At 39.3% G+C, this 23,757-nt stretch overlaps 1 protein-coding gene across 1 annotated transcript; it reads right to left on the bottom strand.

The window, feature by feature from the left end:
• Window positions 1-255: 255 nt before the first annotated feature.
• On the bottom strand, window positions 256-23,678 carry paxip1 (PAX interacting (with transcription-activation domain) protein 1). Its single transcript, XM_026375490.1, has 23 exons — window positions 23,468-23,678; window positions 21,456-21,590; window positions 20,995-21,038; window positions 20,133-20,196; window positions 19,891-20,001; window positions 19,612-19,687; window positions 18,116-18,646; window positions 14,404-14,516; window positions 13,414-14,176; window positions 12,904-12,998; window positions 11,889-11,984; window positions 11,287-11,424; window positions 10,312-10,433; window positions 9,869-10,053; window positions 9,244-9,287; window positions 8,560-8,627; window positions 8,272-8,374; window positions 7,885-8,053; window positions 5,929-6,029; window positions 4,988-5,122; window positions 4,708-4,783; window positions 2,290-2,350; window positions 256-562 (listed from the first exon to the last, which is right to left on the bottom strand). Exons 1-23 carry the CDS (start codon window positions 23,546-23,548, stop codon window positions 547-549), a joined length of 3,327 nt encoding a protein of 1,108 aa, XP_026231275.1. The 5' UTR covers window positions 23,549-23,678; the 3' UTR covers window positions 256-546.
• Window positions 23,679-23,757: the final 79 nt, after the last annotated feature.

The following is a 23,757-nucleotide window of genomic DNA, read 5'->3' as shown; positions in this document are numbered from 1 at the left end:
TTCCACTCCACCTAGAGCCTAGTGCTTGATCAAGTGGGATTGCTGTTTTTTTTTTATACAGTTCTATATTATATTTTGTAATGACTCAAACCTTATACTGTCAAGGGCCTTGATATGACTTTTGTTGTGATTTGGTGCCACATAAATAAACTGAATTAAATCAAACAAAGCTCAGTCATTTATTTCCAAAACTGAATGATGTTTCTTAAATAAAGTGATTTTGAACTGTATTTGCTCCAAAACATGATCAGAAAACCAATTTGGTAATTTTTATTCCAAAGTTCAGCATGTGCAAGCTGAAGCCTTTACACATTCTATTTGAACAGAAAAAAGGGTAAAATCCTTCATAATTTAAACATTCATTTAACAAAAATAACATCCATTTATTTATTCTCAAACAAGTAACAAAATGCTATAAAATTAATGCTTTCTGCACAAAATTAAAAACATAGCAAAGTTGAAAAGAACCGTTGCTGTTGTTGGACTGTTTGGTCTCTTCTTGATCTTGGCCGATCTGATCCTCCTCTTGATGTCACTGCTTCACCATCAAGTAAACTTATATGTGGGACTGTTAAGGAACATCACTGCACTTGGACTAATAATACAGCTTCAATATGTGTTCACTATAGATGATCTGATCTTCATCCAAGTCAAGAGTATTGACAAATATAATGTTCCTAAAGTAATAGCACGCACGCACGCACGCACGCACGCACGCACGCACGCACGCACGCACGCACGCACGCACGCACGCACGCACACTTTAATGTCTTTATTGAGAACAACCATTAAAAACCTGACAGTGTGATTGGTATGTAATAATGACCTCAAAAACGCTAATTGGAGTCAGAGTTAGAGGTAAAATTAGTATGAAAGTGTGAACAAGAGCTACTTCGACTGACAAAAACGAAAGTTTTTGAGTTTGCTCTGCACAAGAAGAAGACACTTAAGTGAGCCATGCCTCGCCAAGAGGAGCTTTCAGAGGATCTGCAATCAAGAAGTGTTGATTTACATAAAGCTGGAAAGAGTTACAAAGTGATGTCAAAGACTTCTGACAATTGAAGACAACTGAACTGTGTTCATGAGTCTAAAGTACGTAAAATATTGAACAAGCAGGGTGTCTATGGCAGGACTCCATAAAGGAAGCCACTGCTTACTAAATAAAAAAATTGCAGCATGCCTGCACATGGACACTCCACAGCAGTATTGGCAAAATGTTTTTTGGACTGATGAAACTAAGATTGAACTATTTGGAAAGAACACACAACACTACATCTGGGGTAAAAAGATCACAGCATATCATGTATGGTGGAGAAATCATACATTTTTTGGCCTGCTTTGATCTTCAGAATGATATGAGAATGTCTGTGTGTCAGCTGAAAGTCTGTAGAAGTTGGTTGATGCAACAGGACAAAGACCCTTAACACACAACAGAATGGTTTCAGAAAAACAAAGTCTGCCTTTTGGATCAGAGCCCAGACCTCAACCCAAAAGAGATACTTTGGAATGAGACACCCAAGAATATGATACGAATATGAGATAAAGCATATAACTGCCTGGAAGTATAGGCTAAAATTCCTCCTGAACAATGTGCAGGTCTGATCCACAGTTACAAGAAGCGTTTGATTGTGGTTATTGCTGCCAACCATTAAATGATTTTAAAGGTTACATACTTTTTCCACTATCACTGAGGGTTTTTATGGTTATTCTCAATAAAGAAGTGAAAGATCAAAATTTTTTATTTTAGGCACATTATATTTGTTAATACTCTTGACTTAGATGAAGATGACATTTTATGACAAAGTATTGCAGAAAACCATGAACATTTTCTTGCCACCATATTACCTAGATGACTCTGAAACAGAACACTGGAAGCCTTCATGAGGCAAATTTATTACATTGACTGGCTTAGTATGAGACATTTGTACTCAATATACTGGACACTGTGTGTATCTAACCGGACTTTTCCAAAGGGTTATTTATTTATTCACACATGGCTTGACCAAGGTGACCATAAATGTGAAGAAGAGAATAAAAATAAAAGATTATCACAGATGTCAAGGCTTGTGGTGAATCAAAATCAACAGCTGTTAAAAAAGCAGGCGCACAGAAGAAAACCAGGAAATGTGAGACAAGCTGGTACATAGTGAGAGCTGCGTAAGGATAACGGTTTACTGTTTGATTTTGCACCGTAGTATTTTTACAGATGCTTTCATGCTGTAGGTAAGTAAGAGTAGCAACTAATAACCAAGTCTTTTTTACTCAACTGCCATTTGCCATTAAGGATATGAGTCATAGTCGAATTTCTGGGTGAGAACTCCTGTCAAGATGAACTCAGCGTTGTGGACATCTAGACAACAGAGACAACATTAGTGATACTACAGCACGAATTGACATACAACAGTTTGGTTTAAAAGTCAATATCGGGTCTATTTTAACACAGTTTTAGACGTCTCTACAGATTGTCCTAGGTTTACAGCTTCAATGTGGTGGTAATACATGAAATGTTCCAAGGCGAGAGTAAATTCAAAAAATTATTAACTCATGACTCCTTGCTTAAGCCAGAAGTCATCACAAAGCTGTCATTTCAGCTCTCAGGAACAAGGATACACAGAGATTATCCTTCAAAGAAACCTTTTAGTTTAGAAATGAATTAGATTGTGAATTTTTTGTGATTAGATGCTGCAGTTGATCAGACTGATCTGACATCAAAATATCATCTCACCTTCATCTGCTATCTTCTCTACGTTGGGCTCATTTTGGAAGCATTGCTCAAAGGTTTCAATGGTATAAGAGAGAAGAGCTGGCTTCCTGACTTTATTTTGTTGTTGTTGATACATGTGTTTCCTCTCTCAACAGAGGTGGAGGCCACTTGACAAGATCTGTCTCCAATTTATCATGATGTCCTTTCATGTAGCCATAAGACAACTTAACACATTAAAAAGGCACCCCAATTAATAGGGGTAGGTAATTGGTACTTCCCCCGTATCATATACAATAGGGGTGGGAGTGGCTTTAAGTGTGATAGTATGATTATCTACTTACACCTTTCCCTTTCACTGCCACCTAATGAAGCTCTTTGAAGCTTGAAGCTTGAAGCTGAATGAAGCCAAGTTTGAAGTGAAACCAGCCTGGAAGACAAATTTGTTGTCTCTAAACAACTTTCTTCATATTGATGAAGCTACTTAAATGAGAAGTGATACATTCTGACCTAGCAAGAAAGAAGTTACTAGGGATTGGCAAGTCCAATGCACAGGCAAGATGAAAGCAGGAGAAGCATACACCAAACTCTACAACCAAGTGGTGAGCATTGTGTACAGGATATATACATATATTGGTTAGACCAGGGATGGGTAATTCCAGCCTTAGAGGGCTGCTGCCCTGCTTGTTTTGCATCTATCTCTGCCCTAGCTCCAAGTGATTATTGGGATCAAGTGTGTTTAGTCAACCTGGAATATATCAATATGGTTGGTCTTCCCCTACTCCACATGCAGACATTGTGGCAGTCATGGGTCGGTATGAAATTCTGATGGTATGATAACCTTGATTTTACAGTACTGCAATTACATCTCTAAAATGTATTTTTCTAAACGGGGTGAGTGGTGCCTGATTTCGACCGACATGACGCTTGGCATTCAGGCCAAGTTCTATCTTTTTTTCATCAGACCAGAGAATTTTGTTTTCTAATGTCAGAGTCCTTCAGGTGGCTGGTTTCCATTTTGCCACTCCATGTTCTCGTCTGTCCAGAGAGAAACACTGGAGCTCTTTGAGATTGACCACTGGGTTCTTAGTTACCTCCCTGATTAAGGCCTTTCTCTCTCTATTGCTCAGTTAGGCTGGATAGTCTGTGGCCATTGTGCTAATTTTGTGTATCTTTCCCCAGATCTGTGGCTCAATACAATCCTGTCTCAATAGTCTACAGACATTTCCTTGGCCTTTATTAGTTTATGCTCTGACATGCACTGTTAATTGTGGGACCTTATATAGACAGATGTATGGCTTTCCAAATCATGTCCAATCAACAGAATTTTCCACGGGTGGACTGTGGGAAATTGTAGAAACATCTCAAGGATGATCAGTGGAAACAGGACGCACCAGAGTTAATTTTTGATTATCATTCAAAGGCTGTGAACAATTATGTAAATGTGATTTTTCAAACGAACTTCTTTCACTTTGTCATTATGGGTTATTGTAGAATTTTGAGAAATAATTAATTTAACCCATTTTGGAATAAGGCTATAACATAACAAAATGTGGAAAGTTAAGCGCTGTAGATACAGTATCATATCAAATAATGCTATATTATTGATTCTGTTATTTTAGGTTTGATGCACATGAGAAAGAGAGCTTACAAGCACGCGCACGCGCACGCACACACACTTTACTCTCTGTGCAACACAGAGTTGAAAAAAAAAATCTGAGAGGTAGTTTGCCGTTTTTAAAAATGTGATTATTTGTTCTAGACAAGTTAATGGCCTTGCCTTGTTATAGTTGCTCTGTTTAAAAATAAATGAAGAAGAACCACAAACAGAAAAGAACTACACCAAAAAACACAAATACAAAAAACACAGTAGGAACAAATACAATTGTGAAGATAAAAGAAGTGTATAATAGTTCAAATGGAGAGGATGTGGTTAGTGAAGGCTAAACTGGCCAGGGCTATTACTCGTAAGTTGTTGGTAATAACAAATGTATGTGTTATCTTACCAATGTTTTTCAGGAAGTATTCTCTACAGAGGTGGAGGTCGTTGTCACAGGAAATTAAGATAATCTCTGGAAGGTTCTGCAGCAAAAGGCAAACATGTAATTAGTTTTTCTGTAATATATATATATACACACACACACACACACACACACACACACACACACATATATACACAATACGTTGAGTCTTTGTGATCACTCACTTTATATCAAATTCTAAGCCATTTCATAATTAATAACAAAATGTATTTAATTTTATTTAATTTCGGCAATGTTATAGTACCTTGTTCTGTTTATGCTCCATGATCTTTCTGTAGGAGGGCTGTTTGGCTAGCAGCTTTCCTCCAGCACTCTCCAGGATAGATTTCATGGTGCTGAGACTAGGGCAGATCCCCGGGGTGAGGTAGAAGTACTTCCCCTACATCAATAATAACACAATATAAAAACAGGTCAAGACAAAGGGCAGAAGGACAAGTCACAGAATATCTGCATCTGAACTGATCTGAGGTCATCACAAATGGTATAGCTGCAAACTCTTTGCAGGATTTTTAGACGTTTTTACAAATTGTGCGTTCACTCATGTAGCACGGCAGGAGAAAGTCCAGGTTACATACGTTGCCACTCCTGGAAATTTGATTTCAGTGTGGAGGGCCAGTCTGTGTAGAGCGTGCAGGAGGAACCATGTGACAAATTTGTACATTGCAGAAATCAGTTGTGTTTTGTTTATGACACATCACTAGATCCCATCATTTGATAAGAAATTATGCTTTATGTATATACCTCTGGATTCCTGAAGGAAAGAGGCATGATTCAACAATAGAAAGCCTGAATTTTAACTCCTACCTTTCTCATGTACTGAGCAGCTAAGCTAAAATTAAACGCCCCTCTGCCCGCGGTAAATACTCTGAACTATTAAATGATGTGTTCACACCTGAGCTCACCCAGACATTACGCAGATTTTGTACTAGGGGGCTCACAGAATAAAGTCTGGTCAATCTCCAAGTTGAATGACTTAGACGTTTGTGTTCCCACATGCAGCTCACCCAGGTAAAGTCTGGAGAAGTTTAGGGTGTTTAGTGCATATGTAAAAGCAGCTTTAGTCTGTGGTGCATTAGAATAACCTATATGAAAAACACAGTTTGTTCTTGTCTGAATGTCTCTTTGTGTCTGGGAATGGGAAGTAAAAGTGGTTTCACGTTGTTAAAGTCATAGTCATTGTCTGACCTTGAAGAGGGGTGCAGAATGAGCTCTCTTTAGTGACTCTTCCAAACTGAATCCAAACAACACTTCTGCTTCTGCATCCTTCAGGGTGTGACTCTGCTCATCTGCAACACAATCAACCCACACCCACACTGATCAGTTTTTGTTTTCAGCAGTGAGAAAAGGAGCCTACTGGAAAAAGTTACATTACATGTACATTTAATTCTAGGGCTGCAACTAACAAGTGTTTTTGATAATCGATTAATCTGACAAATATTTTTTCTGATTAATTAATTTTTTGTTGGATGTTTTTCTTATTATAACTATATAAAATCCTAAACCAGGGTATTTGTGTAAAAAAACACAAAGGCCACATATTGAGCTTAAATATCTTTAATTTTAGCATATTAATCCTTAAATAAAACACAAATGTTTGTCCAATTTTTGAACAGTAAAACTTATTGAAATATCCAAAATATATATAAACAAAACAGGCATTAGTAATACAAAATTAAGAGGCTCTTCTTACGCAAGTTATGTAACCTGCACCAGAGAACAGATGCTCAGATGGTGATGAAGTGCCTGTGATACACATATTAGGATTTAGCTTATTTGGCTAGCCAGAATTGAGTGTTGAGGTCCTCCTCAGCTTTCCCCACTCTGCTCTTTTCTTGTTTCTGTCTCCAGACTCAAGGACTGAGTCAGGAGATGTTGAAAATTTTGTTTCTGTTCTTATGGCTGAGGTGGTGATTTCCTGCTGACCAATCTCCTTTCTTGCTGCAAGTGCTTTAATTTGCACTTTGGCCTGCACATTTATAATTTGCTCAGGCCATATTTCTGTTGGTGGTGTTTAAAGCAGACTTTTTCAAATGCCTCTGAGTACTTCCTGTCCATCAACTTGATGTCCTTGGTGGAAGAAAGTATCCCAGTATCTTCCACCATCGACATTGGCTGCATGTCAGTAACTAACATACTCAGGATGGCATCTGTTGTAGTGGCTTCTTGTTGAGGAGTGCATGAAGGATTTCTCCTTTGAACAAATCCACTCAGTATAATGTGATTTTACGAATTTTGTTTGGTTGTGAAGATAAGCAGCAACCTAATACGCTTGATTAAAAAAAAAAAAAACATTCACTGAAAACCACAACAGTTACTAAAAGTGTTATATTTTACATTATTTGCTGCTTTTAGATTTAGTGTTTGACTATTCCATGGTAGCACCATCCATCACTATGTTGCGAGCGAGGTGACTATGCAACCACATGATGCCTGTGTGCCGCGACAGAACAGATCTAGTGTGCCTGTCTCAAAGTTAGTAAGTAAACATTTCACACTATATCACTTTATTTAACTATAGCATTGTCACATACAGTTATTACTTACCATGCTGTTTTGCCTTCATCCATGCACCAGTGTGTTTTCTTTTAATGTGCTTGTGCAGTAGTTCCATACCACACAAGCTCAGCTTTGCATAACTTGCAGGAAACAGTCTCCTTTGTTGCATCCAATATAAAATGCTTCCATGCTTTGGATGACTTGGAACACACAAATTTTCCATCTGGTGGCTGTACTCTCCTCTATTTCGCAAGCAGCTATGTTACACTGTGTTGCCGTCATGCTCCCCTGTAATATCAGCAGCCCAACTAATTGATAACCGCAGACGTTGACAACAAATTTTATTATCAATTAGTTGTTGCAGCCCTATTTCATTTAATTTTTAATTTGGACAAATTATTTTTGGAGACCTGAGTGGCCACTACAGCTGCTTTACCAAAAAGAACCCAGTGTGACAACAAACAGCCTAGCAGATTGTCCTGATAATTCTGATTAGCTACTGCAATAGCAGCTAAGCTAGGTTCCAGCAACCACACACAGTTTCTTCAGGAATGTCTTTGTCTAGTTACTTATGGTTAAACAAAGTTGTCTTGTAGTTTTAGCACCCATATCAAAACATAAATAAAGACACACACAAACACTGACCTACAAATTCCTTGCTCTTCCAGCTCTCCTCAAGCCACTCTGGGCTGACGATGTGTTTGACCACAGACATGGCAGTGAGGAACTTCACAGTACGAGTCACTTTACTTGCCATTAGGTGAGTGACCTTCTGACTGCTGTCAGCTACTTCGCCACCTAAAGCATGTAACCACTGCAGGGGATGGAGAGCCAAAGATAAATTCTGTCAAACACTGACTTTTAGTATGATGTCATACAGGAGATAACATAACATTTTACACAGGGAGAGATAGCAACCCAATTTAACAGGTTGATTGAATTGACAGTGTAACATTAACTGTCTGATGGTTGTGCACTGTCCTGTTTGACTTGAATATGTATAAAAGAGGAAGAGGCTCTGGCTGAATTTACCTTTGTGTATTGCTGTACTTGTGTAGGCTCAAAACCTGTGAACATGACGTGAGGAGTGGAGTCTGGCGGAAGCTTCTTAATGGGAGACTGTGTCTCTTCCAGTCTACACACACACACACACACACACACACACACACACACACACACACACACACACACACACACACACACACACACACACACACACACACACACACACACACACACAGTTGGATTTTTAAGTCACTATATCATCATCACACCAGCTATGTGGACAATAATGTTTCTGTATCCAGTTTCTGTACTGACCTGGCTTTCTTGTTTGCTGGCTGGCTGGTGGAGTCTGGGATCTTCTGCCTCTGGAGCAGCTGGAGGTTCTACACACCACACCACACCACACAACCAAATGAGACAGTCACATAGCACAAACACCATAGAATCATCTGTCTACATGTGGGGACATCAACAGAGGGGTTTGTCTTATGATGTAAAGAAAAAACTAGTTTTAAAGGTCCATGCTAATCCAATCCAATCCACTGAACTAAACTCCTTAATTTCTTTTCTTTTCTATCGCGTTTTTATGTAGACAAGTAACTACTTCAGGGAATTAAGTTATACCCTCTGAGATCATGTTGCTTGAGAGGTTTTTTCTTCGGTTTAACATTAAGTATTACACTCTAATTCATCAATGGTAAGCCAAGTGCAGCAGAAGAGCTCTACCATGACATTCTTCAGATATCAAATTCTCTAGTTTAAACATAAACTTAATATTTTGTATTCGCAAGTTCTTGGGAAGAAATGCATCATTTGTTTACCTTTATCTTCAGACAATTTAGTAGCAGCAACAGTTATAAGAATTAGAATAAGAAGATCACAGAGTATTTCCCTTCTATTAGGAGTGTGTTTATCATCAATTTTTAGGGCAAAGAATGGCCTTTCAGTGTGTGCAAACTGTGGCATTAATATAATGGAACAGCACCTCAACACACTTACAGTCAAAGCTTCCGGAAATACTTTGATTGGCGTTCTCCAAGCACCTACAAAGAAATAGATAAGTCAAGATAGCATCATTTACACACACAATGCACTGTACAAAAGTTTAAGGTACTTAATCTTTGGATTCATCTCCGTTATCAATCCTGACAGCTACCTGTTTGTAAGAGATGGTCTCAAATTATCTTTCTTAAAAAAATCTGTTTGTGATGTTCAGAAACGAGATTAACAAAAACTACTGCAACAGATGCCGTGTCCCTCACAAAGCCCTTATTTCAACATCCTGGAGTTAGGATCAGCTTTGAAGTTAAACATAAGTCACAGCAAATCTGATTCGATTTAGACTTTTCCCCCTTTACTACATATTGGAAAACATAAGAAAATTTTATGGCATTGTTTTTTAAATCATCAACACTTTCTGAGCCTTAAACACATTACTGTATTTCACGCAGAACCACGGAATGCATTTTGACTGCTTACAGGTGCAATAATTCACAACACACTGCATACAGTACACCTAGGTATGTAATGACTGTCTGATAGTTGTGTATATTTTTTTAGTTAAATGTTAACTCAATGTCCAACATAATAGTGTTTAAATTACAGTATATTCAGCTGTACATACCTAGCAGGTTTTGGACCAGCTGTGGGTTAGGCACCAGAGGTTCCAGGTGTGTGTAGATGGAGTATCTGCTATGATGAATCTGCCTCAGTGCTTCAAAGTTGCCCAACAGTATATCACAAAGCCACTGGGCATTCACACATGGGATTTTCCACTCCTTGGCCTTGTCATATTTAAGCCCACTCGGACTGAAGAGAGACCCGCAGTTTAGCATCACACAGACACAAATGCTCAATATAATGACGACACACAGATGATTGTGATATTGGAAATGTCTTGGCTACATTATGTGCTTGTGCTGTATAAGTGTGGATTGAGTCCCATAATCATTAATTTTATAGTACTACACTGTGTGGAATATTCAATAGAATTGCATTTAATCACATTACTGCTACAAACATAAATGTCAGCAAACACTCATTCAACAGCCCCTTCCCCAATCTTACTCTTTACAGATAAGGACTGTGTTACTGCGACACAGATATCCAGTGTATCTGGCACCAGTCAGGTAGGCCATCAGCTTCAGGTCATCTCTGTCAGCATCCACAAAGCCCGTCACTGATATAATCTGAGATGAAACACAGCTGCGTTGGAGTACATGCGTGACTGGAAAATGTCAGAAATAGAAAGCAAAAATAATAGTATTCCATTTCTAGCCTTTTCAAAGTCTAAGAGTAATATAATAGAAAAGTAATATTCAGTCACTGGTCCTGTTAATGTGGTAAATTATAGAATCTCAGTAGCTGAAGTAAAACAGTGAGATTCCAGCACTTTATCATAGAGCAAAGAAAACCTACGGTATTTTACACTCTATAGGACGCACTTAAAAGCCGTTTTTTTTTTTTCTTCATGCGTTACAACTGAACAAGTTTGGGAGTTGAATAAAGTTTGACTGACTGACTGAACGGGTTGAATAAAGTTTGACTGACTGTTTTGTTTCGCTTAATGCGCCTTTTAGTCGAATAGACCATTCGATGACAGTGCGCCTTATACTCCAGAGCACCTTATTGAGCAGAAAATACGGTAATTGTTTACTTTTTTCTGAGTAGTAGTTTGCGACAAACTGTGCAACAGGACAGAGATAAAGGATTAGGCTCGCGGATCGCATACGGTGGTTAAAATGAAGTTAAAATGGTTCAGGTTTTTAGTCAGTGACAACATTACTGTTGCTGGCACTCCAGAGAGTTTATGGACCCGATTCTCCAGATACTGTCCAAGGTTCATATGAAAAATGTATTTAGACTTTTTTTTTCCTAGTTAAATAACTGGAAATGGGAGACTGCAATTAATCCAAGAACATTTGAAAAAGTCAGTGAGACCTGCTTGATATTTAAATAGATTTTTATAGTCAGTGTCTTCATCAAGTAAACCAACACATTTCAGATTGATGAACATGAAATATTAGTGGGAGCTTAACCTACGTGCTGAGAGCAGGGTTTGGCTCCAGGTGGAAAGGCAAAAGGGAGATGTAACGTCCGATGAGGAGGAACCATTCTCTTCTTTTTAAGTACAGTGTTGAGCCAGTGGGCTGTTACACAGCGTTTTCCCTCTCTGAGTGCCTGGAGAGAATATACCACACAAATCATCAACAGTGATAAAAATTACACAGTTTTGTTTTAACTTAAGTTGAAAATTCTGTCATAGTCGTTCACAGTTCCTTCTCCTGTTGATACATTTCCCTTTTGACCTCGTTATTCTCTATTGCAAGGCGGGGAGGGTTTCTAGTACTCTAGTGCTGCTGCCCTGCTTTTTTTTAACAATCCCTATCCAACATACTGTCAGGTATTTCATTCAACTTCTGATCGACTAAGCAGATCTAATTAAGGTTACAAACAGTGAGTAGAACAGGGATAGTTGGAAACCAAGCAGGGCAGTGGCCCTCAAGGACCGGGATTGCCCACCCTTCTGTTGCAGTTTGTGAGTCAGATGAAACCACACATAAGAAAAGGGCACTGACTTACTGCATGTTTTATTGTTCTGTACTTAGAACAGATGCCTATGTTGTGATAGCACACAACCTTACCTGTACATACATGTTGCTGACCTGGCTCTCACACAGCAGGTGTGTACAGCGGCCAGTCAAGGTGGGGTCAACGGCACCTCCACATGCCTGGATGACCTGAGGGAGGAGTTTGGTAATAAAAATGCAAAACACTTTTCACATTTTTACATTTCTGGTGCCAGCACATATAATACCTGGTTCAATATCAATAGTACTGCTCACAATACAGGCGAGCCACAACATTACAACTACTCACAGATGAAGGGAATAACACTAATTATTTTTGTTACCATGGCACCTGTTAAGGACAGAGATATTAGACATAAAGTAAACTGCCCATTTTGCCACAAGGGGCCAGGAGTAACTCAGGTGGTACCCCAGGGTGAGTGGTTCGATTCCCGGTTCCTCCTGGCTACTTGCTGAGGAGTCCTTGGACAAGACACAGAAACCCTGTAGTAGCGCCGACACAGTCTGGCAGCTGTCTAACTGGAATTTCCCCAAGGGGATCAATAAAGTATACATTATTATTATTATTATTATTATTATTATTATTATTATTATTATTATTATTATTATTATTATTATTAAGCTGATGTGCTGGAAGCACAAAAAACAGGTAGTCCAAAGATTTTAAAGACTATGACATGTTTCAAATTGTGATGGCTAAACAACTGGGTCAGAGAATCTTCAAAATGGCTGGCCTTGAGGATTGTTCCTAGTCTACAATGGTCAGCACCTACCAAAAATCGCTCAAGGAAGTAAAATGGATGAACTAGTGACAAGGTCATGGGAGCCCAGGGCTCACTAATATGTATGGTAGGTGAAGGTCCGATCCCAACGAATCCCAGATTCTTTTGATCAGAACACACAGTGCATCACAACATGCCAGCAGTCTCAGATAGAGAGATGATTTTGATTTTAATGTTGTGCCTGACTGGTGTAAGGCACTGATCATTTATCATGGTTGGTTTTAAAAGAAGACTACCATTTTACCATCCTGTTTCTTGCATTTTCTGTGGAACTGAGTATATCTTACCCTCTTCCATGTAGCCAGGAGTTGTTTGTCAGCCATCTGTTCTGGATAGTCAGCAATAGCAAACACACAGCCCAGCAGAAATCCATCCTGTGGAACTGAAAGTAAAAAAACAAGTCATGTGCCAAGTGATTCTTTAAAAATGATAAGTTTATTATTATAAATATCAGTTTATAATTATTATAATAATTGTTTTTTGTGGGGTATTTTGTGCTAGCCCACATCCACCACTGATCAGAGGAGAGGCTTGAAGCATGAGTTGATGCGTCAAATCAAATCGCGACAGTTGAGTCTAAGATTAACGCAAGCTCTTAATCCTAAACTCTGGAATTTCAAAGAGGCTTTGCATTTTCCTACAAATGTAACACCATATCCAAAATAAATAAATAAACAGAGTAAAATAATCAGTCTACACTTTTGTTTAGAATCAAGGTAATGTTTCACTCTGGAGTGAAGTGTTAGACAATCTTAACATAGTACAGATTAGTGACCATAATCTCCAGTTATACTCACTGTCTTGTCCAGGTTCATGTCCAAACAGCTGAGTGATGTGAGGAGGCTGCTGAAGCTGAGGCTGCAGCGTTGTCTGCTGCTGCTGCAGAGCCTGCTGGTTCTGATGCTGCAGAACCTGTTGCTGCATGTGTTGTTGTGGTAGGAAATTCTGTTGTTGTGGTTGTTGTTGTTGCTGCTGCTGCTGCTGCTGCTGCTGCTGCTGTAGATGCTGCTGGTGCAGCTGCTGTTGATTCTGCTGTTGTAACATCTGCATCCGTTGCTGCTGTTGAAACTGCTGGAGCTGTTGCTGTAACACCTGTTGCTGCTGTAGCTGCTGTAAACCAGGCCGTATGAGCTGCTGAGGCCGCAGCTGCTGCTGGGAGAAAGCCTGCTGCTGCTGGGAAAACATTTGCTGTTGTTGAATTTGCTGCTGCTGTTGCAGAAACTGTTGCTGCTGTTGGGGCAAGTGTGCAAAGCCTTGTTGCTGTGCAACCTGTGACTGCTGCTGTTGATGTTGCTGTTGGTGATGTAGCTGCATCATCTGATGTTGCTGGAGATGCATCATAGATTGCTGTGGTTGCTGTGGTAACTGTTGGTGTTGCTGGGCAGCCTTGTGTGACTGTTGCTGCAATAAATGTTGCTGTTGATCTGCTACAAGGTGCTGTCCGGCCAGTTTAGGTTGATTGAACAAAAGAGGATTTGTACTATTAGTTGTCTGAACATGGCTCTGACTGGGCTGCTGCTCCAAAGGCTTGGTCTCATTGGCTGTCAGATTTTGGATGATCTGCAACCAAATAGAAAATAAGTAAATATGCATAGAATAATTGACATATATAATAAATAATTCATCCATTCATGCATGCGTCACCTCTCTTGACAGTAGATTGGGAACACTGAGCTATATCCCTTCTGTATCTGTCTTCTTGCTAGGTCAATTCAACCTAACAAGAAACATCCAGATAACTTCACCTGGATGACTGACATACTGTAAGAACATTTGGGGTTTCTTACATGTGACATGTTAGCGGGCCGATTTGCTGACAGATTGTCAGAGTTGTTGGTAATGTTGCGAAGGGTTCGAGCAGCTGGGCTCCACCCAGGGATAACCTCTGAAACTGCTAAACCTAAAAAGCAAAGAGAGGTAAAATATATATCAGCAAGATGCTCGTCAGAATTTAAAGATTAAGCACATATTAAATAAAAGACCTGACCTATAACCTCAGTGTATCATTTCTATAGTACTGTGTAAAACCATCAGATGCAGTTGTTTACAAAATGGAAAAAAGCAGTAGGTTTTTGACAATGTATTAATGAAGGAGGTTAATATGAATTAATGATTTTATGTAGCTGTATGGATTACTGAGCACCTATAGGACATTATACAGTGAGGGAAAAAATTATTTGAACCCCAGCTGATTTTGTAAGTTTGCCCACTAACAAAGAAATGATCAGTCTATAATTTCAATGGTAGGTGTATTTGAACAGTGAGACACAACAATGACAAAAAAAATCCAGAAAAATGCGTTTCAAAAAGAGTTATAAATTAATTTGCATTTCCACGAAGGAAATAAGTATTTGATCCCTTCGAAAAACGTGCTTTAGTACTTGGTGGCAAAACCTTTGTTGGCAATCACAGAGGTCAGCCGTTTCTTGTAGTTGGCCACAAGGTTTGCACACATCTCAGGGGGGATTTTGGCCCACTCCTCTTTGCAGATCCTCTCCAATGTTTGGCAACTCGAACCTTCAGCTCCCTCCACAGATTTTCTATGGGATTAAGGTCTGGAGACTGACTAGGCCACTCCATGACCTTAATATGCTTCTTCTTGAGCCAGTGATTTGTTGCCTTAGCCGTGTGTTTTGGATCATTGTCATGCTGGAGTACCCAACCACGACCCTTTTCAATGCCCTGACTGAGGGAAGGAAGTTCTCACCCAACATTTGACGGTACATGGCCCCATCCATCCTCCCTTTGATGCGGTGCAATTGTCCTGTCCCCTTGGCAGAAAAACACCCCCAAAGCATAATGTTTCCACCTCCATATTTGACAGTGGGGATGGTGTTTTTGGAGTCATAGGCAGCCTTCCTCCTCCTCCAAACACAGCGAGTTGAGTTGAGCTCGATTTTGGTCTTATCTGACCACAACACTTTCACCCAGTCTTCCTCTGAATCAGTCAGATGTTCAGTGGCAAACTTCAAACGGGCCTGTAGATGGGCTTTCTTGAGCAGGGGGACCTTGCGGGCACAGCAGGATTTCAGTCCTTCACGGCGTAGTGTGTTACCAACTGTTTTTTTGGTGACTATGCTGCCTTGAGGTCATTGACAAGGTCCTCCCGAGTGGTTCTTGGCTGATTCCTCACCGTTCTCATTATCATTGAAACTCCACGAGGTGAGATTTTGCATGGAGCTCCAGACCAAGGGAGATTGGCAGTTAATTTATGTTTCTTCCATTTGCGAATAATTGCACCAACTGTTGTCACCTTCTCACCCAGCTGCTTGGCGATGGTCTTGTAGCCCATTCCAGCCTTGTGTAGGTCCACAATCTTGTCCCTGACATCCTTGGAAAGCTCTTTGGTCTTGGCCATGGTGAAGAGTTTGGAATCTGGATTGATTGATTGCTTCTGTGGACAGGTCTCTTTTATACAGGTAACGAGCTGAGAGGGCTGCCAATGTCAGCTCGTTACCTGTATAAGATCCACCTGGGAGCTAGAGATCTTGCTGACGGATAGGGGATCAAATATACTTATTTCCTTCATGGAAATGCAAATTAATTTATAACTCTTTTTGAAACGCATTTTTCTGGATTTTTTTTGTTATTGTTGTGTCTCACTGTTCAAATACACCTACCATTGAAATTATAGCCTGATCATTTCTTTGTTAGTGGGCAAACTTACAAAATCAGCTGGGGTTCAAATAATTTTTTCCCTCACTGTATATTGGTTCATACAAAGCCACTATGTAGCACCAGAGACTGTCCAAGAGCTTACTGATGCCATAACAGAGGTCTGGGCGGAGATCCCTAGTTTATCATCCACTGACTCATGAGACTCATCAGTGGATGATAACTGAGATGATAATGATGGATGAGTCAACTCAGTCATGCCCAGAGGTTGTCAGGAAAGCATACAGGCACGCACGAGCCTTATACACTTCTCAGTCCCATTTGAGTTGCTGATCTTGGATGACCCTTTGATTTAAATCCTTCACTTTGGTTTTGAATACAACCCTCCATGGGTTGTTTTTTTAAACCAAAATAATTTGGTTTCCAGTGAACATTGTTAATTTGTCACATTGTTGATTTTGTTCTGAACCAAATATACAATGCACATTACTACAGAATTTTAACTTGAATAATGCGAAAGAATTTTCATCACATAATTAGATATTGTCAGGTAACTATTTCTATCAAGCTTAAAGGCTCCTTTATACTCCTAAGTGAGATGTCATAAGGTTAATTCAACTGCTGAAATCCATAATTTTGGACTGGATTAACTCTTTTGCATTAAAGTAGGCTGTTGCATTTGTGATATCATTGTATATATTAGTATCTATCTATTAGTTTTTTGTCATAAGACATGGTCACTATCATGCCTGTTGTTGCTTAAAAATCTCACTATATCATGAGACCAACAGCACTTGCTTTGGTCTAGTGCTTGAAAGTCTTGCACTGTGTGTGCTCTAAACGATTGTATTGCTTAAGATAGTAAAAAGATTAGTGATATTACTTGTCTTCTAAGGAAGATACTTTTGACACAGTTTGCAGTGCATGCCACTCTGCTTTTTTGTCAGACTTTAATTTGTTTATATATGTCTGTGCCTGTGTCCATCAGAATGTCTTCTTTGGTAACCCTGGCACTTGAGATTTTATGTCTGTTCTGATTCTGTTAATATTTCTTATCTACCTCCCACATCATCCTAATTTGCATGACTGCAGTAGAACACAACGCAAACCAGCGTGCTACTGACAGTTTTTACTACACTTTGTGCAGAGTGCGTCAACCTACACTGACATGGCTCCAACTCTTCAAGCCATATGATTGGTTCATACATTGTTATTCACTATCATTGTTTTTTCGTGTTGTCTGTCAAGACATGGCTAGAATGAAAGTCTTAAAACTATCAAGGAAACGTTATTTATCACCCAGCCCTAACTACAACAAGAATGTCATTGTCATGAATACTAATATCATAGCTGGACACAGACTTGCAGTATGTTCACACTACTAATAACAAATTGCTGAGCTATAGTGAAGCCGTAGCTCAGGAGATGTGTTGTGTTGACAACATTTACTGACATGCTTTGCTATGACTAGACAGTTGCTTCCACAAGTGCAAGACACACCAATAATGCTGGCAATGAATTTCTGTAAGTAGTTCCTTTTTAATGTCCCAATAACTTACATAACATAACATACACATAATCAGGACATAATCAGGAAGTCAACACAGAGTAATGAGATTTTCTTTCGTCAGTTAGTAAACTTACTCTGCTTTGGGTTTCAGTATAATCAAGTTGATCCTGATTGGCTCTGACTGTGGCTGAACTCACAGAATATCTGCATTATGTTTTCTTAATTTTTCGTGCCACGTACCTGGAGTTCTTTTTATCTCTGTCTCGCACAGTGGGTCCTACTACTACGGCAGACTTTCACTGACAATGAATGGTAGCTGTCATTGTGCTAGTGATTTGTCAATCATACTGTTAACATGATACGAGACCACTTACCCTGCTGTGTGCTGTGACCGATGGCAGCAGCAGCAGCTGAGCGTGACTCTGCAGGCATGGCTCCGCTACTACCAGGAACAGGTGGAACAGTAGCACACAGATTAATCAGCCCACTGCCTGTAGAGGACACTGGGTCTTTGCTGCCAGGAGGCCCACCCCGCCGTCTGGCTGTGCTGGTTGAAATAGTGGGAGTAGGAGCAATAACTTCAGCTGGTGTCCAGTTGAGGTTGGTGCCCTCTTTCTCTGTAGAGGAGTCATCATCAGAGTCATCGAACATGCGTTCACTGCGGCGCTCAGGTTTGTGGGGAGATGTAGGAGAGATAGAGTTCAGTTTTTTGGGTCCGGGTCGTCTCCGGGGGCTTGACTCCTCACCAGATGACCCACCACTAGATAGCTGCGATCGCCGGGGGCTGTAGCTTCCCTCTGAATGGGAGTTCTGGTCATATGACTCAGCTTCACTCTCCTCCTCATCCTCAGGCTCCACATAAGTGAGTCTTGGATGATAAAGTGCCTCATCCTTCCTAGTTTTGTCTGTAAAAGACAATTTTAATAAATAATTAATGTTTTTAGTCATTTCTTAAGCAATAGTGCAAAATATTATCTGGTTGCATCATCTGTAGTTTAAGGATTTGATGGCTTTCTTTGTTGTATACTGTACAAAACTAATTTGAGCTGTATGTGAGAATGCAAACGTCCAAATTATCTAGCTCTGAGATCACCTGGATGAAGTCTGTGTATTGTCCAAGTGAGCTCATGTAAGAACACAGCAGGTAATAGTCTGAGAGTATACACAGCGAGCGAGGGGGGGCGTTTCCATTCAGCCCAGCAGCTCAGCACAACATAAAAGACTACAAGTTAAAAAGCAGTTCTTCTGTTGTTGGACTGTGCTTCTTTCCTTTAGGAAACTGGCATAATAAACATAAAGTGATGTTTCTAATCATTTGACTTGTTCAACGGATGCGCTCTAAAGAAAAGAACGGAATTCTTCTTCTTTTTGTGTCACGTCATTTCACCTGCACTCACTACACAGCAACCACCCCTCACCCTGAAATCAAAGAATATTTCCCCGAGTGGGAACGGATGTCACCCGGATTTTCTCCTGCTGTGTGCTGCATATGTCTGAATGCACAAGTCTGTGCAATGTCCAGACCTGATCCAGAGATAGTCATATGAGATAGGTACGCATATTTGAAAATGAAAAGTTGTGGCAATTTTTAAGAAATTCCCCCAAATGTTCTGCCTTCCGGTCATACCAGTTCACAAAAATGGGCAGCAAGAACTGAACATGATAAACATCAAGTCATTTTGACCACGACTTCAGGACACTTCATAAGTTGTTCGAATTTTAAGGAATTCTGAGTACTCCAAGTGTTCCTTAGATATAACATTCACAAGAACTGGGTGGCTATACAACCTGAAAACAACACCTTTAACCCTGGGTATTACAGTGCGGTGGCATAATAAAACAAGCAGTTTGAAAATACAACTGACATAACCTTTTACAGAATCAGTTATCCAGTCCAGGGTGACAATCTTGATGCCAGGGTGTTTAAGGGCACACTCAAATTTGGCCTGGAGGGAACAAAATGCACATTCAACATTTAGATGCAACCATAAACATTACAATTGCTCAACTCTATTTGTTAAGGTGCATCGATACATGCCGTTACAACAGACGAGTCTACGTAAAAAACTTTAGCTGACGTAAGATCAGTATGATTTAATAGAAATTCTAGTCAAATCATAAAGATTACAAAACAAGATTAAACACTTACTCCCTTTGGTTCCTTCACCACTAAGTGGGAAACCTTCTTGTTAAGATTCAGCTGACATTCTCCTCCATTAAAGGTTATGTAAGCCCACAAAGTGTTGAGATCATCTGCAAGCTGTGTACAAACACACAAACAAGATCAAGATGTAGGAAAACTTACAATATGTCTTTGCATATTTCTTTTCTGGACATATCCCTGAAAATCATATAATATATAAATTAAAGAAGACACACACACAGACTTACACTGGGAAGACAAGCTGTCACACCAAAGAATATCTGTCCTGATTCTGGAGAGAATCCAGTAACTCTGTTGTTTAAGTTTAAGAAAAACCACAGAAAAACTTGCCACTCTCATTACATAATACTTGAATACAATGGTTCCACTAGAAATTTCTTTTTTGAATTTCTGTAATTCTACATATTAATATTCTGTTTTTATTCTTATTATTCTTGTAGATTTTTCACACTCATATGTAGTAAAAAAGCTCCTCTCTGTTATCTGCACTATTATTGCTGTTAGATGAACAACTAGAATAAAGCTTTATTCCTTTTTTAAACCTTGATATTCACATAAAGCAAGTCAGTAAGAATCCACTGCTGCTTTCTCTGTGTTTAACAATGGTTCAATAGTGTCAGGTTTGGTCAAGCCAGAGGCTATTGTACAACAGGTCAACCTATAGTGTAGAATGCCAAGTTGATGCTTCCTCTGCTGATTGTTCTGCTCTGCTCTTGCTTGGCACATGACCACAGTGTATCACAGCATTTGAAATTAGAATACATAATTTTATCATATCATGATGTTATCACAAATGCAATTAACTGTTCGGATCTACTTGGTAGCATCTATGCAGATATAAAAAATGTCTGTAAATGCACATGCCATTGTAAATTACAGCACATTAATATAAACAGTTATTTAGGTGTAAAGGAGCGAGAGATTCACTGGGACACACTCATCCGTGTTTGTGAAAAAACAAAAAAAACAAAAAGGGTGTATTTTACAGGCAATCTGCCTGTCTGCTCTCTAAAATCAGCATCAGCCAATAAAAACCCAAATCAGTTGACCACTACTATTTGAAAATGTTTTTAGTTTATAATAGGATACGGTAACAGGTCTCCACACCGTACTGACAGGATCACCCAGGATGGCTGGAAAACAAGAAGAGAATGATAAGTAAGTAAAATATTCTTAGTTTACACTAGCTCAAGGTGACATTAATTTGACTAAGGTTAATTTGCACAGTAAGAAAATTAAAAGAATCATCTCCTTCCGGAAGCACGTTTTTTTAAATGCATTAATTAGGAAATAGTATGACATCTGACAGATCCCCGTTTCGTGTTATTACTTAAAGAATGTCTGATGGGTTGCACCTAAAGAAAAAGGCTCCTTTCCTAAAACCAAATAAAAATTTGCTAAACAGTCAGGTTGTTTTTGTGATGCTGTTTAGTTCTGAATTCACAACCACAAATAGGTGAGTTTTAAAAATGTCTGTTTAACTGTGTAAACTACAACATAATGTTTCAACCTGGGCTAAATGTGAACATACTTGGACCAAGCTACCTTACCTTGACAACTGGCAGGTCAAAAACCTCTCTTGATTCGCACACCTCAGGGTTGTCCCCATCATCTGCAATGATGTGAGTAGCTAAAGCATTATAGGACACCTCCTTCCCCTTTCCTGCTTTCAGCAGCTGCACCACCTTTAACATCAGCAGAGCATTCAGTCAAATTCTACTCTACACTGGCTGACAGTCAAAATTATCTAACCACGTCTGCATGTTTCTGTACATGTTGATTGGAATTTAACCTTTAAGATGACATCATAGCCACTGAAAGCAGTGTTCCTTTCAGAATATGGGTTTGAGGGGATGGTAGTTGCCACAGGTTGTTTTACAGTTTTGCATCAAAAAGAAAAGCAGAATGGTGGGCTTGTAGGCATGTCTATAAATGCACACCAAAGCCAACACCAAGCCAAGACTTGATAAGCAAAGCAACTCACTTTGTTCTATGTAGTGAGGTAGGTTGCATTCAAGCTCATATCTCCCCTTTCAATGAGACATCAAGGAAGAAAAAGACAAGTTTCAAGCTAACTGGCTTGAATATAACAACGGTAAAATGAGCTGATCATTTTTTTTAAATGCAGCCTCAGTGCTGCGTCTTTTATCAGCTAATCTTAGTAAATTTACAGAATAATGTACAAATAATAAAGAATGGTGATGAGAAAAAAGGGGGCCCCAAAAGAAAAAGTAAGGACACTGATTTAGGTCACAGTGATGACCACTAGGAGAAGAGGGAGAGAGAAAAAAAAAAAGATAAAAAGGTTTCAGAAAATTTCTTAAGTTGGAGGTGATCAGCAAAATTCAAGTAAATTTAAAGTAAAAACAGGTCTAGATTAAACAAGTTTCAAGTACTTGTGTTGTCTGCTTTTCTGAGAAGATAGGCAGAAGTGAACTTACTGGAATCTTTCTCATCCCCTGCAGGTGTGAGGGTGAGATGACTTTGTTAGTAGGCAGTTTTTTAATGCAAATGTCCAAAAAACCTGACATAAGTGACATTGATAGGTGCAGGCTTATCTACCTGATTTATAAGCTTTAAGGCACCTTCATAATTGAATATTGTCATTATTACAAATATGCTATTGATCTATTTTGTATTTTTGCCCTGCACTCTAGACTTATTCTGTTCTGTGTTGTTCTTAGCCTTTGATGTCAGTTTTACTCTGCTGCTTTAACACATAAATTTCCCTTCGGAGGTCAATAAAGTGTTATGTTATGCCTGTCAAACACATTCAAACATTTAGAAACTATCAACCCTGATGTGTATAAGACTCATCCTTTTTTGACCCATTTGTAGCAGCTGCTATATCAGACCAATTGTCATAAGTGTCAAACATTCTCATATTGTTTCATTACAGCTGACTGAACAAAAAGAATATAAACTAGCATGTTCATACCTTGTTCTTATTTCACAATAGTGCTGTTATAATAATACTGCATAACACGTTCATGCCCTGCTGAATGCAAACATGTTCACAATTTGGCAGGAAGTACAGCTCTACAGGACTAACGACTGAAAGAGGCGCTCTATTTAGCAATATGACAGTTGATGTTGCTAGTGAATGCAGACTTTGTCTAACATTAGACACCGTGTTATCTGCATCAACCAGTGTGCACACATGTCTGTGTTTCACTATGTGTCACAACAAACACCAGCTTTAGCTCTAGTTAGCCAGCATAATAACAGATCATAGAAACCGCAAGCTATAAGTTAGCCGCTAACCTTCTAAGCAGCTACGGAATTCAAAGCTAATGCTAAAGTGCCATACCAAGTCGCCTGTGTACTAACGTGAGTAATCACATACTCACAACGAGGATAAAACATATATCAAGACACAATAAATAAATCGAACAAAACGCCTTCATGTCAAAAAAACAGCAATGTCACTGCTTCTCATGCAGCTAGCATATAAGCCAGCGAGTTGCTAGTTAGCCTATCCTGTCGCACCACATTTAGATTGAATAGTATTAGCAAGTTAGCATGGTACTTACCTACAAGAAGCTAACATCAAGGGGCTTACCGTTTGGTCAATGTCCCCAACCACGTAGAATTTTACGTCTTTGAAAAGTTCAAGAGAAAGCATATTCTCCCCCTCAGGCATGGTTGTCCATTGACGTGACAGAATTATGTCGTTAATTAAAAAAAACCCGAAGCTAACGAAGTTAAGTGTTACGGTTAATGCAGCTGCTCAGAAGCATACAGTACCCCGGAGACACTCAAGCGCCAAATCGCTGAACGCGCTTTAGACGACAGTATTCTGAAAGATTGAGGGGGGTCCATCTTCTGTTATAACTCGTATATTCATTTGTT

Source organism: Anabas testudineus, chromosome 17 (genome assembly GCF_900324465.2).
Source record: "Anabas testudineus chromosome 17, fAnaTes1.2, whole genome shotgun sequence".
Classification (NCBI taxonomy): domain Eukaryota; kingdom Metazoa; phylum Chordata; class Actinopteri; order Anabantiformes; family Anabantidae; genus Anabas; species Anabas testudineus.
Note: the sequence above shows the minus strand (reverse complement) of the source record. Positions and strands in the feature narration are given on the sequence as shown.

What these genes read in the sequence shown, in the direction of transcription:
- paxip1 (XM_026375490.1), bottom strand. Translation starts at nt 23,548, where the DNA reads ATGCCTGAGGGGGAGAATATGCTTTCTCTTGAACTTTTCAAAGACGTA. An exon ending in GCTGGTCCAAAACCTGCTAG is followed by an intron (nt 9,288 to 9,868) that starts GTATGTACAGCT and finishes ATTTCTTTGTAG; the next exon opens with GTGCTTGGAGAACGCCAATC. An exon ending in AAGTACAGCAATACACAAAG is followed by an intron (nt 8,054 to 8,271) that starts GTAAATTCAGCC and finishes CATCCCCTGCAG; the next exon opens with TGGTTACATGCTTTAGGTGG.